General features: G+C 43.1%; 2 protein-coding genes across 7 annotated transcripts in view; one reads left to right on the top strand and one right to left on the bottom strand.

Moving 5' to 3' along the window:
* Positions 1-6,739: 6,739 nt before the first annotated feature.
* Positions 6,740-16,052, bottom strand: part of N4BP2L2 (NEDD4 binding protein 2 like 2) — a 667,270-nt gene continuing 657,957 nt past the window's right edge. For 2 of the 5 annotated variants that reach the window (XM_065594489.1, XM_065594499.1), the window contains one exon: positions 6,765-8,586. In XM_065594489.1, the coding sequence (XP_065450561.1) occupies positions 6,860-8,586 (1,727 nt within the window). In that variant the 3' untranslated portion in view covers positions 6,765-6,859. Of the gene's footprint in view, positions 8,587-16,052 lie in introns of all 5 variants that reach the window. The other 3 variants (XM_065594536.1, XM_065594478.1, XM_065594472.1) reach the window with 3 other exon arrangements.
* Positions 14,718-16,052, top strand: part of FRY (FRY microtubule binding protein) — a 402,818-nt gene continuing 401,483 nt past the window's right edge. For both annotated transcript variants that reach the window (XM_065594453.1, XM_065594448.1), the window contains exon 1: positions 14,718-14,855. The gene's annotated coding sequence lies outside the window, so the exon portion shown is untranslated. The remainder of the gene's footprint in view (positions 14,856-16,052) is intronic.

The raw sequence follows: 16,052 nt of genomic DNA, 5'->3' as shown, positions 1-16,052 counted from the left end.
CGTTAATTTTCTGTTACTTCTGGTGCTTGGTTTTTTAATTTTCAAGAAAATGTCTGGGTCAGCAACAAAGAGTAGGTTACAGGGTAAATTCATCAGCAGTGGGAAGTCTGAAATGGATCATTTCTCCTTGTGAGACAATGTCTTGTGTTTAGCCCAAAGGTGTATTACTCATTATGGTTTCAGAAAGCAGAATAATGTGCAAACAAGAGAAATCAAATGGAAAAAATAATTTGTATTATTAATCCTACAATAACTACTTAAGACTATAAATATGCTTAAAAGATGCAGTCTCTCCACTGAGCAGTTCATAATCTAACATAAAAGAACTTTTACTTTCAGTGTTTGGGATTGAAAAATAACTGATTAATTTATCTGTCTAGGGTTCAACTGTGAAATATCTAGACTCCCTGGCACCACAGATTCAAATCCCTTTAGAGTTGACTCATCCTTAAATTTTCTAAGAGAACTAAATTGAGTAACATGCAGTTTATTATGTGTGTCTCTTTCAGACAAGACCTCAAAAAGAATGAGATCCTTTTTGTTCTAAATAGACATAAAATGCCTGATTTTTAAAACTCAGATGCCCTACACCGAATGCAAAAGTGCATATACCACAGTACATCTAATTTTCACATGCAATTAGTGAGATTTGTGAATAATACAGGATGCTATGAGTGCTAAGTGTCTGTTCACTATACAGACATTAACTAATTAACTGAATATTTGAATATGTAGTCAACTAGATATCTCACTGGTAGGTTGAGCACAGGAATACATGATTTGCATGACATTTATTTGTGCAGCACTGGGCTCCTGAGCTTTTAAAAGTCAAGCACTTTGTGTAGGCACAGAGTAAATACAACTTCAGTATTTTCAATATTCACTATGAAAGACGCCCACAGTACTCAGCATGGTAGCACTGCAAACTACATGTGGTTTTGAAAATATGGCCCTAAAGATGCTCTAGCACTTTTCCTAAGAGCACAAGTGCGGCCAACACTGTCTCCTCGGTCACCCCTCCTGATAGAGGGCATCTGTGAGGGATATCTCCCTATTCCATTTCCTGCTAGGCTCCTCAGCTGGACAAACTGGGATCAGATTCCAAATCTGAGAAGCTAGGTCTCCTTGTCAAATTCTTACTTAAAACTGAGCTAATTAGGAGTGAGCAGGACATCCTCAACCCCTGAACATGATTCATCTTAAAAAATAAATAAATAAAAGCACAAATCCCCATATGAGCTCCTGGGGTGCAACAGAAGTTGTTTAGTGGGAGTATTTTATCCTGGAGCAAGAGTCGCAGGGTTAGAAGGGGATATGGGGAATGGGGATGGCCAATCAAGCCACTAAGTAAATTTTAAAGGGAAAGGAGAATTACTCATGATATATGCAAATTACACTAGTAAATTATTAGTACAAAATCTCCAGATTTCTAGATCTTCAGCCTTTAAGGGTATTCCCTAAGTTTCCTCTTGCTCCTTTACATTCCACTGAATCTTCCTCAACTTCCTATCCTCCAACAACCTTTTCTTGTGCATTCATTCCCCTTCACTCCTTCAGCCACCTCCTGTACTCCCACATCCCCCTGCACTGCCTTTCTATGCCCTGTTCCACTTCATTCTCTTCCTTCCAGTTTCCTTCTGCAGCCCATTCTTCCTACTCCTCATACTCCCTTCTCCCGCAGTCTCCTCTTGCACCCCTGGTTTACCATCCCAACTGAGTCTCTACTGAATCCCATCAAGTTCTCCTTCCTACTCCCCACACCTCACAGTCCACTGTCTCCTCATTGTTTGCAGCCTCCTAAATTTAGCACCCAAGGCAGTGGTGTGCAAACTTTTCCAGCCATGCACATCTTCAGCCTTTCCTTCTCTAATATAAACACATAGCAGGGTGTAAATTAAAAAAAACAACAACACAAAAGTAAAACCCAACCAAAAGAAAACACTACACTGCAGACAGAATTCTCCCTCCAGGGAGAGGATGAGAGAGATGTTAATCATGTTGTTTATGCACTACTGTAGGGTACTGAGATAGTACAGTGATGAGGGAAGTATAAGAACCTAAAGAGAAAAGAATAGGGGATTGCCCCTGAGTGCATGACTGAAATTCGCCTGGCGGCTGGCCCTTTCCCCCTTTTTTTGTGCTATGCACCTGGTTGCAACCTTGCATTCCAAGAAGGTTGTATTTCATTCACTGCTGTGTTTTATGGAGCCATAGTTAAGGTTGCAAGATAGTCTCCATTCTTGTGTTTTCTCCCTGTCCGTTTGTTTGTATTTCTCTGTCTCAGTCTTATAGTTAGACCCCAATCCTTCAAGCAGTTATGCGTGTGCTTAACTTTACTACTGTGAGGAGGCACACTTATTTCAATGAAGCTACTCTCAATAGTAAAGTTTAGCACATATAAAGTTTGCAGGACTGGGGCCTTCAGGACTGGCTCCAGGGTTTTTGCCGCCCCAAGCGGTGAGGAAAAAAAAAAGCTTTCTTCTTTGGCGGGAATTCGGCGGCAGGTGCTTCTCTCCGAGAGGGACCTGCCGCCGAATTGCCACCGAACAGCCCGACGTGCCACCCCTTCCCCTTGGCCGCCCCAAGCACCTGCTTGCTGGGCTGGTGCCTGGAGCCGGCCCTGGGGGCCTTAGACTGTAAGCTCCTTGGAACAAGGAATGTCTCTTTTTTTTGTTATGTATTTGTATAGTGCCTAGCACAATGGGGTTCTGGTCGATAACTGGCATTTTTAAGCATTACTTAACAAATACAAATAATAATAATTAATAAATAATCAAAGTGCAATTTGGACACCACCTCCATTGCTAACTTTCACAAAAAGAACTCAAGTCAGCCTGAAGTTTCTCTTCTCTTCTAAATCTTATCACCTCACCAATTGTTTTTCCTCTTTTCCATTGTCCATTTTTCTTATAATTGATTATATTCCCATCTTTCTATTTGTCATTGCTGGGAAACTTAGTGTTTTCTTTGGACAATTTTTCTTCTCTGATAGGCAACTCATAAATAACATAGATAGCTTGATTTAGAGTAGAATTAATGCTATTTCCTGAGACCTTCCTACTTCACGCTATTACTTCCTTTCTTTCTGTTCACCCATCTTTCCCCAATCTTCTTACCAACATTTACTCTACTACTGACATTTCTAAATATCTATTTTTTCTATTTTTCTATTATTTGTAGTTCTATCATGAAAAGAGGTTATTTGAAACTGGCTACTAGAGTTCTAAGTTTATCATCTCTCAATAACTTCCAGGTCAAATGGGTCAGTTTATAAGAAAAACTGATTCTGCCCCTCCCCCCGCCCCATCAACTGCCGACCCTGTAGCCTCATCATGGGACTTGCACAAGTGTAACTCCTTCCCAGAATACTGAAAGAACTGGCACATAAAATTGCAAGTATTTGTAATAAATCTTTCAAATTGGGGGTAGTAGCCTATGACTGGAGAAAAGCAAATGTAGTACCTACATTTAAGAAAGGATAGAAAAAAGCAATCTGGGCCACTACAGACCTGTTATTCTGACTTTAATAGTATGCAAGATTTTAGAACAAATTTTGAAGGAAAGAATCATTAAAGACATAGAAGTAAATGAGAAATGGAATAAAATGAAACATGGGTCTACCAAAACTAGATCATGCCAGAGTAACCTGATCTCTTTCTTTTATAAGATAACTGATTTCTTAGACAAGGGAAATGCAGTAAATCTAATCTATCTCAACTTCAGTAGAGTATTTGACATAGCACCACAAGGTAAATTATTAGTTAAGGTGGGGATTAGTACAGGAATAGTAAGGTGGGAAGGAACTGGCTAAAGGAAAAAGAACAATGGGTTGTGCTCAGAGGAGAACTATTGGGCTGGAAGGAAGTTACTAATGTCAAGGATCAGTCTTGGGACTGATCTTATTTAATATTTTCATTAATGATCATGGCACAAAAGGTACTAATGAAATTTGCTGATGACACATAATTGGGAGGCATTGTAAATACAGAGGAAGCTCAGAATATTATAGAGCAAGAATTAGATGACCTAGAGGACTTGAGTAATATAAATGGGATGAGATCATGCACCTGGGGACAAATAACAAGAATTCCTGATATAAACGGGGGCTTAGTTGGATATAAGAGAGGAGGAAAAAGACCTGGATATTTTAACTGATCACAGGATGATTATGAGCCACCAGTGTAATGTGGCCATAAAAAAAGCAAGTGCAATCCTTAAGATATATCAGGCAAGGTATTTCCAGTAGAGTTAGGGAAGTATTAATCCCATTGTATAGGACACTAGTAATACCTCATCTGGAATATGTACAATTCCGGTAACCCATGTTCAAGAAAGAGGAATTCAAACTGGAATAGATTCAGAAAAGAGCTACTGGATGATCAGGGGGCATGGAGAGCCCATTTTATGATAGCCTAGCAAAATGAAGGCTGAGCAGAGATATGATTGCTTTCTATAAGTATGTCAGAGGGATAAACACCAGGGAGGGAGAAGAGCTATTTAAACTATTGGATAATGTTGGCACAAGAACAACAGGGTATAAACTGGATATGAATAAATTTAGGCTAGAAATTAGAAGGTTTCTAACCATCAGAGGAGTGAGATTCTGAGACAGCTTTCCACTAGGAATAGTGAGGGGTAAACAACCTAACTAGTTTTATGATGAAGTTGATAAATTTATGAATGGGATTATCTGACAGGGTTACCTGTGTTAGCAGGGGACACAACTCAATGACCCAGCAGGTTCCTGCCAGTCCTGTGTAACTGAAGGAACAATAAGAAGAAAATGAGGCTGCACAGATGTATCTGAGTGCATAATTTGGCCTGGATAAACTTTGACCCTGATCCCGCATGTTGCTCTGTTGGGACAGACCCCTAACTCCCAACCCCTGAACCCACTATGCCTTCTCCACCTGCATGAAGTATCTTAGCAGATTAGGGCATTTATTGCTAAAGATGATGCATGAGAAGGAAAGAGCCCAGCCTGACTTTCAGATCCCAGGTCTGAGAGATTCCAGGTCAGGCAGTTTTTAAAAAATCAGCTTTTTGTCTCTAATCCTGCAAACCCTTCAGCACATGTATACTTTTATTTCCACAAGTAGTCCCATTACAGATAATGAGTCTACTCATATGAGTAAAGTTGTGCATCTGTGGAAATTTCTACAGGATGGGGCAGGGGGCTTTATTTGTAAACTAGATATAGTCTTGGAGAGACAATAAATACAGAGCTCCATGGTGACATTTTTACAGAGTCACTTCACACTTTAATACCATCAGTTGTTGATCTGTTTGTATTTATTGTTTATCATTGTTACAGTTTTATGTATTTTTTTACATTGTTTCCTATGTCCTTCTGTAGTTTTTCCCTAGAACTTTGGCTCAAAGGCATTATGTAAACAAATAAAATGTAAATTAGACCACTTATATGCAAATAGTTTTGGACAGGCTTTGGGTGAGAGATGTCACATAAAATGCTAATTATCCTGTAACCTAGAGATTCATAAATCTGCAGAAGGGGCCATTGTGATAATCTAGGGTAGGTCTATACTGCCTAAGCTGACGCCTATGCTGCAATGTCCATACTGCTATTTTTAGCATGCTAGCCTGAGCAGCACTAGTGCATGTCTGTCTACCCAGGCTTGGAGGCACACTCCCAGTTGCAGTGTAGACATACCCCTCGTCTGATCTCCTGCATTACACAGGCAACAAACCTCCATAGTTTCAATAATTCTGCATTGAATCCATAGCTGCTATATGAGCTATATCATATCTTTTAGAAAGATATCCAGTCTTGATTTAAAGACTGCGAGTGATGGAAAATCCACTACATTCTCAAGTAAGTTTTTCCAGTGGTTAATTACCCTCACTGTTTAAAACATATGCCTGATTGGAATTTGTCTAGCTTCAGCTTCCAACTAATGAATCATGTTATGCTTTTTTCTGATAGATTAAAGAGAACGTCTACTATCAAAAATCTTTTCCCCATATAGGTACTTGTAGACCATTGGTGGGCAACCTGCAGCCTGTGGGCCACACGCTGCCCACCACTGTTGTAGACTGTGATCAAGTCACCTCCTTTCTAGACCTTAAATCATTCTTGTAGCTAGCTGTCTTCTGAACCCTTTCCAATTTTCCATGTCCTTTTTAAAGTGCGGACACCAGAGCTGGATACAGTAGTCCAGTAATGGTCTCACTCATACTATATACAGAGGCAATATCATCTCCCTAATCCTACTCGATATTCCCTTGTTTATATATCCAAGGATTGCATTCCTCCTCTGATCTAATCATCACAGTGGGAGCTTGTGGTCAAATGGTTATCTGCTGTGACTCCTATGTTCTTTTTACAGTCCCTGCTTTTCAGGATATAGTCCCCATGCTTATGTGACCTACATTCTTTGTTCCTAAATGTCTGATATTGCATTTGGCTACGTTAAAACTAGAGCTGGTTGAAACTTGGAATTTCCTTTTAATGGGAAATTCTGACATTTCAAAACATCCTTTCATCCTGAATTGGAATGAAAAGTTGAAATGTTCTGCTAAACCAGGGGTGTCAAACTCAATTGCACAGGGGGCCAAAACTCAAAACTCGCGGGCCGAACAGTATAACCATTTATTTAACAGACTAAATATTTATGTTTTTTAACCATTAATATGAACCAAAATACAGGATATCATTCCAAAATAAATACATTTCAACTTAAAATATTTTGCTCTTCATAAAAAAATATCCTGTCAATACAATACATTCAAAATCTGTACATGCTGGAATATTAAAAAATCTGAAAATATAAATAAAAAATTGAATTTAAAGCAAAAGTATAATCATAACAAATCATAACATTCCATTTTCTTGTCCTATTTAGTCAGAGCCTGATACTTGGAGTCTTTTCTTTGCAACAAGTTCGTTTATGTTTGGGGTTAGGTTCTGTGTTGTGAAGATTCTCAGGATCGATTGCAGGTGTTCATCAGTGAGGCGACTCCTGTGTGACGTTTTGTTAATTTTCATCACAGAGAACAGCTGCTCGCACAGATATGTGCTGCCAAACATGGACAGGATTCGAGCCGCATGTTGGCGGAGCTGCGGCATCGCTTCAGGAATGAAGCGAGTGAACTGTGCTGGCCCCGCAGTGTCGTACTTTGCCTTCAGTGTCCCGTTACATTGCAGTTCTATCAGCTCCATCTGCATTTCTACAGGTGCGGTTTCCACATCGACTGCAAATGGGTTGCGAAGCAGCTCGAAGTTACTTTTCTGTGCCTCAAAGTCACTGAAGCGCCGTGCGAACTCAGTGCGCAGCGCGCTGAGTTTTTCAGCAAAGGTGGCATTTGGGAAAACTGTGGCACTTTCTTGGTTCCGTATTACTTGGCAACAGGGAAAGTGAGACAAGTTGCATTGGTGCATTTGTGTCTCCCATAAGCGCAGCTTCACTTGAAATGCCTTCACTGCATCATGCATATCGGTTATTATGTGCTCCCGTCCCTGGAGTTGAAGGTTTAAAGCGCTAAGATGCGACGTTATGTCAGCCAGGAACGCCAACTCACATTTCCACTTTTCATCCCGCAGAACTGTGCAGTCTTTCCCCTTACTGTCCATGAACTGGCAGATTTCCTCTCGCAGCTCAAAGTGTCTTTTGAGAACTTTTCCCCGACTTAGCCACCGGACCTCCGTATGATATGGCATATCGCCAAACTCGCTATCTATTTCCCGCAGAAAAGACTGGAATTGGCAGTGATTTAAACCGTGGGCTCTGATAAAGTTGACGGTTTGTGTTACAGTGTTCATCACATGATCCATTTTTAGGACTTTAGCACTCAGCGATTCCTGGTGTATGATGCAGTGATACACTGTCAACTCACCGGCACAGTTCTCCTCCCGCATCTTTGAGCGCATCCTTCCCACCAGTCCATTTTTTTCACCACACATAGCAGGTGCGCCATCTGTTGTAAGTCCAACGAGTTTTTCCCACGGCAGTTTCATGTCGGTTACACTTTGAAATACATTTCCAAAGATGTCTTCTCCTTTCGTTGTCCCGTGCATCGATTTAATGTCCAGTATTTCCTCTGTTACGCACAAATTGGAATCCACACCACGGATAAATATCGCCAGCTGTGCAGTGTCAGTCGCGTCAGTAGTTTCATCCACGGCAAGGGAGTATGCAACAAAATCTTTTGCTCTTTCAATCAACTGTGTTTTCAAATCAGTCGCCATCTCACAAACCCGATTAGCAACAGTGTTTCTGCTGAGGCTTACATTTGCAAACGCTCGCGTTTTATCTGGACAAAGGACGTCGCACACTTTCATCATACAATTCTTTACGAATTCCCCCTCGGTAAACGGCCGTCCTGATTTGGCGATCTCTTCGGCCACAATGAAACTTGCTTTCACAGCAGCTTCACTTTGTGATTTTGCTTTGGTGAAAAACGTCTGCTGGGATGTCAAATTCTTCTTCAACTCCTCTACCTTTTGTAGCTTCTGTCCTGCGCTCAGGTTTTTGAATTTGTTCTCATGTTTCGTCTCGTAGTGCCGTCTTAGGTTATACTCCTTCATTACAGCGATATTACTCCCACAAAGGAGACACACTGGTTTACCTGCAATTTCAGTAAACATATACTCATTCTCCCACCGGCTTTGAAAGCCTCGGTTTTCAGAATCAATTTTTCTCTTGGCCATTGTTGGGGTCTAGCTTTGATTTGATATTAGCGTTGTATACATCAACAGACCGCGAACTTGAACCGCGGCTTGCCGTTGGCGGCAATTGCACTGCATCATGGGATTTGTAGTGTGTGTTATTGGGGCGTCATATCACAGGGCCATTAAAAACAGATATATAAAACGATTTCGCGGGCCGGATATAATTGTATGGCGGGCCGGATGTGGCCCGCGGGCCTTGAGTTTGACACATGTGTGCTAAACGATATTTCTAAAAAAATTTGTTTTAGAAATATTAAAATTACCTTATCTAAATGAAGTGTTTTAATCTTATCAAAGCACTTCATTTTGATAACTTTTCATCAAAGATTTTGAAAAAATTGATTTATTCTGTGAAATGTTTAGATTTTGCAAATCAGTATTTTCTGATGGAAGTTTTCTGTTTCACGGGATAATTTTCAGCTGGCTCTAGATATAAAATCCATGTTGTGGAAATAAGATCATCTTACCAAGCAATCCAGGTCTGTATATATAAATGTATTCCCCAGATTTATTTACAACTTCAACAATTTTTGTGTCATCTGCAAACTTTATCAATGTTTTTTATGTTTTCTTCCATTCATTGATAAAGATATTGAATAGCATTGGGCCTAGAAAAATACCCCAGTTGGATGATGATTCCACATTTACAATTATTTTTTGAGATCTATCGATTAACTAGTTTTTAATCCATTTAATATGGGCTAAATTGATCTTCTATAGTGCTCATTTTTTATAAGAATGTCATGTGGGACTAAGTCATATGCCTTGCAGAAGTTTATCTATATTAGGTCAATACAGTTACCTGTATTAACCAAATTTGTAATAACAAAAAACTATATTGTTTTTTGACAAGACCTATTTTACATAAAGCCCATGCTAACTGGCATTAATTAGGCTACCATCTTTTATTTCTTTATTGATTGCATCCCATATCCACCTTTCTGCAATTCCCCCTCCCCCCCCCCCCCCCCAGGATTGGTATCAAACTAACCCATTTATTCTTTTTAAGGGTTAGCAGAACATTAGGTCAGTGTTCCAAGATTTGTTAAAAATCAGCATTAGTGGTTCAGAATGCTCCTTGGTCAATTATTTTAATACTCCTTGGTGCAAGTTTTCCAGCCCTGCAGATTTAAAGATGTCAACTTTAATAGTTGCTCTTTACCATCTTCCTTGGTTACTGATGGAATAGGAAGTATTTGATTATCACTGTAAGAGATGAATATGTTATCCTGCTTCTTTCCGAATACAGAACAGAAACATTTATCGAATCCTTGCCTTTTCTTCATGACTGGTAATTTTACCATCCTTGTTTAATATTAGAGACCCATTGCTAAGATTTAATGAATGCCTTCTTTTTTTTGTCAAGCCTCCTGGCTATAGATTGTTTTCACAGAAACCTTTAGCTTTCCTTATCAATTGTCTGCATTTCCTAACTGTTGATTTGTACTTATTGCTATCAGCTTCTTCATTTTTCCATGTTGTTTATACACACACACAACAGTTAGGCTGTTGGTGTTCTGAAACCACCGCCTATCATGCTGAACAATATTGTTTTGTTGTTTCATGGTATTCTCCCCTGTCTATATCCATCTGTTGTCTCTTGTCTTATATTTAGACTGTAAGTTCTGGGGACAGAGATTATTTTTTTGTTCTTTGATTGTACAGTAAATCAACAATGGGGTCATGCTCCCTGACAAGGGCTTCTAGGTGCTATGATAATAATTAATAATTATAACTAGCTTCTTTTACCTCCCTTCTTAACCATTTTTTTTAACAAAACAAGCTGCCTTTTATGATTGTGGACTTGTCTGTTTTGGGGGAGGGACAGCTGATAAAGCATTTTTAAATAATTCCCAATGATAATTCACATTTTTCATAGGACTTTGTAAAGAGGCATGGCCACCCTCGGAGATTGGCAGTGAGCGGTGGCCAGATGCATCCTGGTGGGCGGAACCAGGAAGGCCACGATCTCCATGTTGGAAGCAGAGGAGCAGGAAGTATAAAAGGAGGGCCCTGTAACTCAGTTGAGAGGCAGCTGCCAAAGGAGACGTATGTGTTCTCTCTGCTGTGGATGCAGGAACGTGCAGAAGACTTCTGCTGTCCCGAGGAGGGCCTCAAGCTACCTGTATGGCCAGACATGCTGGATGCTGAAGAGTTGCTGAGATTGCTGCTCGCCATGTACCCTGGGGAGATGGAGGATGACCCTTAGAAGGTACACCCAAGGGGGAGTATAGGAAGCAGCTCAGGGGAAGCAGATTACATGTCCAGCTGTGGTGCTGCCTCAGACACGGTCAGCATATTGCAGGTGGATTCCCCACTGACCCAGTGGCAGACCACTCTGCTGCTGTTAGGGCCCTGGGCTGGGATGCAGTGGACTTGGGTGGGCCCGCATCTTGCCTGCCATCCCTCCCCTGGGGTCAGGGCCGGCGCTTCCACTAGGCGACCCTAGACGGTCACTTAGGGCAGCAGGATTTGGGGGGCGGCATTTTGCCGCCCTCGGCAGAAATTTGGCGGCGGAGGGGTCCTTCCGCTCCGGGTCTTCAGCAGAAATTCGGCGGCGGGTCCTTCACTAGCTCTGGGACCCGCTGCCAAAGTGCCCTGAAGACGTGGAGCGGAAGGACCCCCACCGCCAAATGCTTAGAGGAAGAGCGCTGCCACCTAGGGCGGCAAAACCCCTGGCACTGCTCCAGCCTGGGGTGGTAGTACTCCCCCCTCCTTAGGTCAGGAGACCTGTGCTTGCTGGGTGCTCAAACCTTACTGGAAACCCCTGGCCTGTGTTGGGGCACTCAACCCTCACTGGAGCCCCCTAGATTGAGTTGGGGTGCTCACCCTTTGCCGGAGCCCTGGACTATTTTGAGCGCTCACCCCTGCATGAAGGCTGGGTTCCTAGACCCTTACCTGGTCTACCCTGCTTGAGGGTTGGAGTTTTAGACTGCTTGGTGCCCTGCTTTGCCTAACTGTTCATTGCTCTACTCTGCCTGAGGGTTTGAGCCCTAGAGACAGCTAATTTCTCCCTATAGAGACTGTTGTTCCAGGTGCGTGACAGTGAAGAGGCGTGGCCATCCTCAGAGATTGGCAGCAAGAGGCGGCCACGCAAACCTACACGCCTACAGACTGTCAATTAATCGCGATTAACTGAAAACAAAATTAACATTTTATTTTTTTAATGCATTAATCACATACCTCTGTGTGAAGGAGGCATCGGTGATGGGGAGCTGAAGCCCCAGTCCGCAGCTCCACAGGCGGCAGGTTCTGAAGCCCCAACTCGGAAATCTGCAGATTGCAGGGAGATGAAGCCCCAGCCTACAGCTCCTGAGGCGGCCATGGGGTTGAGGCCCCAGCCCAGAGTTCTGCAGGGCAGTTGAAGCCCCAGTTCGCAGCTCCAGAAGGGGCTGAAACTTGAGCTGAAGCTCCAGCCCCCAGTGCTGAGAAGGGCTGAAGCCCCAAGCCCTGCACCCTGAGGGGACTGAAGCCTGGAGCTCCGAGGGGGGGCTGAAGCCCCAGGCCCTGCACCTTAAGGTGGGCTGAAGCCCAGAACCCCCAGTCTGGCTGAAGCCCGGAGCCCCACGCCCAGCAGGGCTGAAGTCCCCCACCCTGAGTCCCCCAGGGCTGAAGATGGAGGGTCACAATTTTTTCTAGTGGATGGGATCACAATTTTTTTTTAAGTCCAAATGGGGTCATCAGCACAAAAAGTTTGTGAAACTGCCATACAGAACAGGGGCTTGGTGAACTCAGCCTCCCTGCACCATCCTCTCCTCCCTGAGGTAAAATCCATCCTCCCTTGCAAACAAGGGCTCAACTGAAGGGAGTTATGTAAAATAATATTAATACTAAATCTACATTTGTAAGTTCAACTTTCATGATAAAGAGATTGCACTACAGTACTTGTATAAGGTGAACTGAAATACTATTTCCTTTGTTAAAAGCAACAAAGAATCCTGTGGCACCTTATAGACTAACAGACGTATTGGAGCATAAGCTTTCGTGGGTGAATACCCACTTCATCAGCCGCATGTGTTTTGTTAATTTTTTTTACAGTACTAATATTTTAATCAAAAATAATATAAAGTGAGCACTGTACACTTTGTATTCTGTGTTGTAACTGAAATATATTTGAAAATATAGAAAATATCCAAAACTATTTTAAAAAATGATATTCTCTTAATGTTTAACAGTCCAATTAAAACTGCAATTAATCATGATTAATTTTTTAAATCTTGCGATTATTTTTTTAATATCTTGACAGCCCTAATTTTTAAGTTTAAATATTTCTTCCCACTCAGTTTTCCTCATGATAGTTTTCATCGGCTTTGAGAACTGGCCTTTTTAAAGCACCAAGTACATCTATTACTGGGCCTATACTTGTCTTGAACATTGCAAATGAACTTCTATTCTACACTGATTCCTATATAGGGGGTCCCCAGTATACATCTCCCCTTTATCCGTTGTTTCGGACATCCATCACTCATCAATAGGGGAAATGTGTTCTGATTTATGTTGGTCCTGATCTGCATATCCATCATTTGCATGGATCAGGACTGACGTGAATTGGAACTTGTTCCTCTATTGAACAATACAGTACTGTACTTGTGTCTGCTGGCTACATTGAAGGCTTATTATCTATGGAGGATGTTCTCCATGCTTATTAAAGAGACGGCAGGTGAAGGAAAGCCCAGTGTAAAGGAGTTTTGGAACATCTTGAACAGCCTGGAAAACATTGACGTCATGGGACTTCGCAATGTATGAACAGCATTTGGCGCTGTGCATGGCCAGATGCTGTCCACAGGTTCGTGGGATTTGATGCCGTTCCTGCTCTCAAGCAAGAAATTGTTAAGTTGGCGAAAGATGTCAGCTTTGAGGAGGTGGAGGAGGAGGATGTACAGGAGTTGTTGGAGTCTCACGCTGAGCAACTGACAAATGAGGAACTGATTGAGCTGGATCAACAATAGAAAGTATGATGATGATGTAGGGCAGGAAGCCAGGAGTCTGACGACAAAGAATCTCTCCCGTTTCTTTGGATTGCTGGATGAGATGACAGAAATCCTTTTCATGAACAGTCTGCCGAAGTCTCCAGGGCTCTCAAGGATGCAGTGGCTTGCTATAGGGAGATCTATCGTTCAAAGATTCAGGCAGGACAGCAGACATGAGAAAATCCTTTTTTAAGACTTCTGCAACCAAAAAGCCAACCACGGAAAAGCCAGCCCAAGAAAATCCAGCCACCACCCATACCTAAGTTTAGCGTAATTGACACTGTTTTATACTGTATTACTGTACGGTATTAACTGTATTAAAATATTCTGTTTGAACTGTGTTAGTAGGATTCTACATTATTTTATTCAATGTTTTATGTGTAAAATATGTACTGTATAACCTGTCATTGTAAAAAGATACACTATTCAGGCGAAAAGAGCATTGTCATAGGTGAGTGTGGTGAAGTTGTGAATACATCCCCTCCTCCCCCTTAATTCCTTTATTTCTTATGGGGAAAAATTCCTCGGTATATGTCATTTCGCTATCCATCGCCCTTTTCAAGAACAACCCCAATATATACAGGGGACCCCCTGTACCGCAAATGCCTTCCAGTAGGAGCTGTCAGGTTTGGTTTGGTTTGGTTTGGTTTGGTCATTCCCTCATTCTCGGCTGTGGGGAGGACTGTGTGCGCACGGGAGAGGTATGTTTTGGTGATGGGGTTATTTCCTCCCCTTATGCACCTGTTTACATGGCAGAAGGCAAGGCTGCAGAAGTGTCTAGTGCAAGGTCCTGCTGTCCAGGCCCTCTCGGAGGGGCAGCTGAAGGAGCGCTCCCCACCCAGCCTTTCCTAGCATTGTTAAGCGTCCCAGCCCCCTCGTTGCGGGGCGGGGAGTGTTACCATCTGGGGCAGGCTCCCCAGCGCTGGGGCCTGTGTGTGAGGCAGCGGGTTTTTTGTTTGGTGAGGGGGTTAGGCCCCTGGCAGAGGAGCTGGAGCTGCCCTCCCGTGTCAGGCCCTGCCCCCGCCCTGGCACCTCCGGGGCGGGAGCGACGCCCAGGGGCAGGAGGACCCAGGTGAGAGGCGGGGCGGTGCCGGGCGCTGTGAGGGGAGGGTCCTGCTCACGCTACGCCGGCTCCTGCCGGGAAGGAGGGAGGAAGGAAACACCGGCGGCCGCCAGCGCTGAGAGCGGGCGAGCGAGTGAGTGATGCTGGGGGAGCAGGCGGGACGCGTCGGTGCCTCTGCCCGGCGACGATGGGGGGGTGGGTCGGAGCTGGCGCTGGGGGCCGAGCCGGGGTCCCCGGGGCTGCGGGGGGGCCGGGGGGGGCCTGTTCTAGCCACAGCCCGGAAGAAAGTTTCACTCAGTCCCCTCTGCGCTTCTGTCCATTGGGGGCCCCTTCCCCATCTCTCCCGGGAAGCCGGGGCTCCGAGCCCGCATCTCCTCCCCGCGCCCTTCCTAGCAGGTACCAGCCCCAGCCTGGCCCCCACGCGGGTCCCATCCATCCTACTGCCCCCTCCCCTCCTTTCCCTTTATTGTCTCTCCTGCCGATGCTGCCCTTACTCTGAGCCCGGGCCAATGGGCAAAAGGAACAAAAGCCATTTAGCAGTGGGCAGCTGGGGGCCTGAAACCTTTCCCCTGCCTCCACCTGCAGTGCACGGGAGTGTGACAATAATCCCCCTAAACATCAGTAATGGTCCCCTCTCCTCAACAGGGTTTGTTTTTATTTCTCAGTATGGTTGGATGCCGACTGACTTGCATGGGAATTGCTGCCCTCTCTGGTTAGAAGTAAATGCTTAGAAACGCTGGCTCTGCCATATGCTGTGTGCGCCAGCAAACTTATTTTTAGATGTATCTCATATTTTTATGCATTTATAAATAGCTTAATCCATATTTAAGTACTGAGAGAGGAAGTGACTTGGTCCTGTGAGCTCCAGACTTTTTAAAGAAATTACTAAATAGAGCCAATTCTGTAGGCTGGCCCCAGGTGGATTAGTGCCTTTTATCTTTGTCTTTCTAAATGGCTGAATTATTTAATTATGAAAAATGGCAACTGCACATGATGATATTATTTTAAAACATCAGTATTTAATAAGAATATTTCATTTACATGTTCAAAGAACCTAAGGATGTTAATATTCTTATCTGAGTCCCATACAAATGATACCTTGCAGTATTTTAAATCATTTAAATATAGTCATAATTTAAACCTATAAAAGCAAGGCAATTCTGAGTGTAGGAGGCTTTCCTAGTTGTGAAAATTTCATTATTTTGTAGTGTGAGACCCTGGAACAGCAAGGATTTATGCATGTGAAATGTCCCATTGAACTCAATGGGGCAACTCATGGATGTAAAGTTTTTCATGTTCTTGGGTTCCAATCTAATAAAGACTTAACTTT

The sequence above is a fragment of the Chrysemys picta genome, chromosome 1 (genome assembly GCF_011386835.1).
Source record: "Chrysemys picta bellii isolate R12L10 chromosome 1, ASM1138683v2, whole genome shotgun sequence".
NCBI lineage: Eukaryota > Metazoa > Chordata > Testudines > Emydidae > Chrysemys > Chrysemys picta.
Note: the sequence above shows the minus strand (reverse complement) of the source record. Positions and strands in the feature narration are given on the sequence as shown.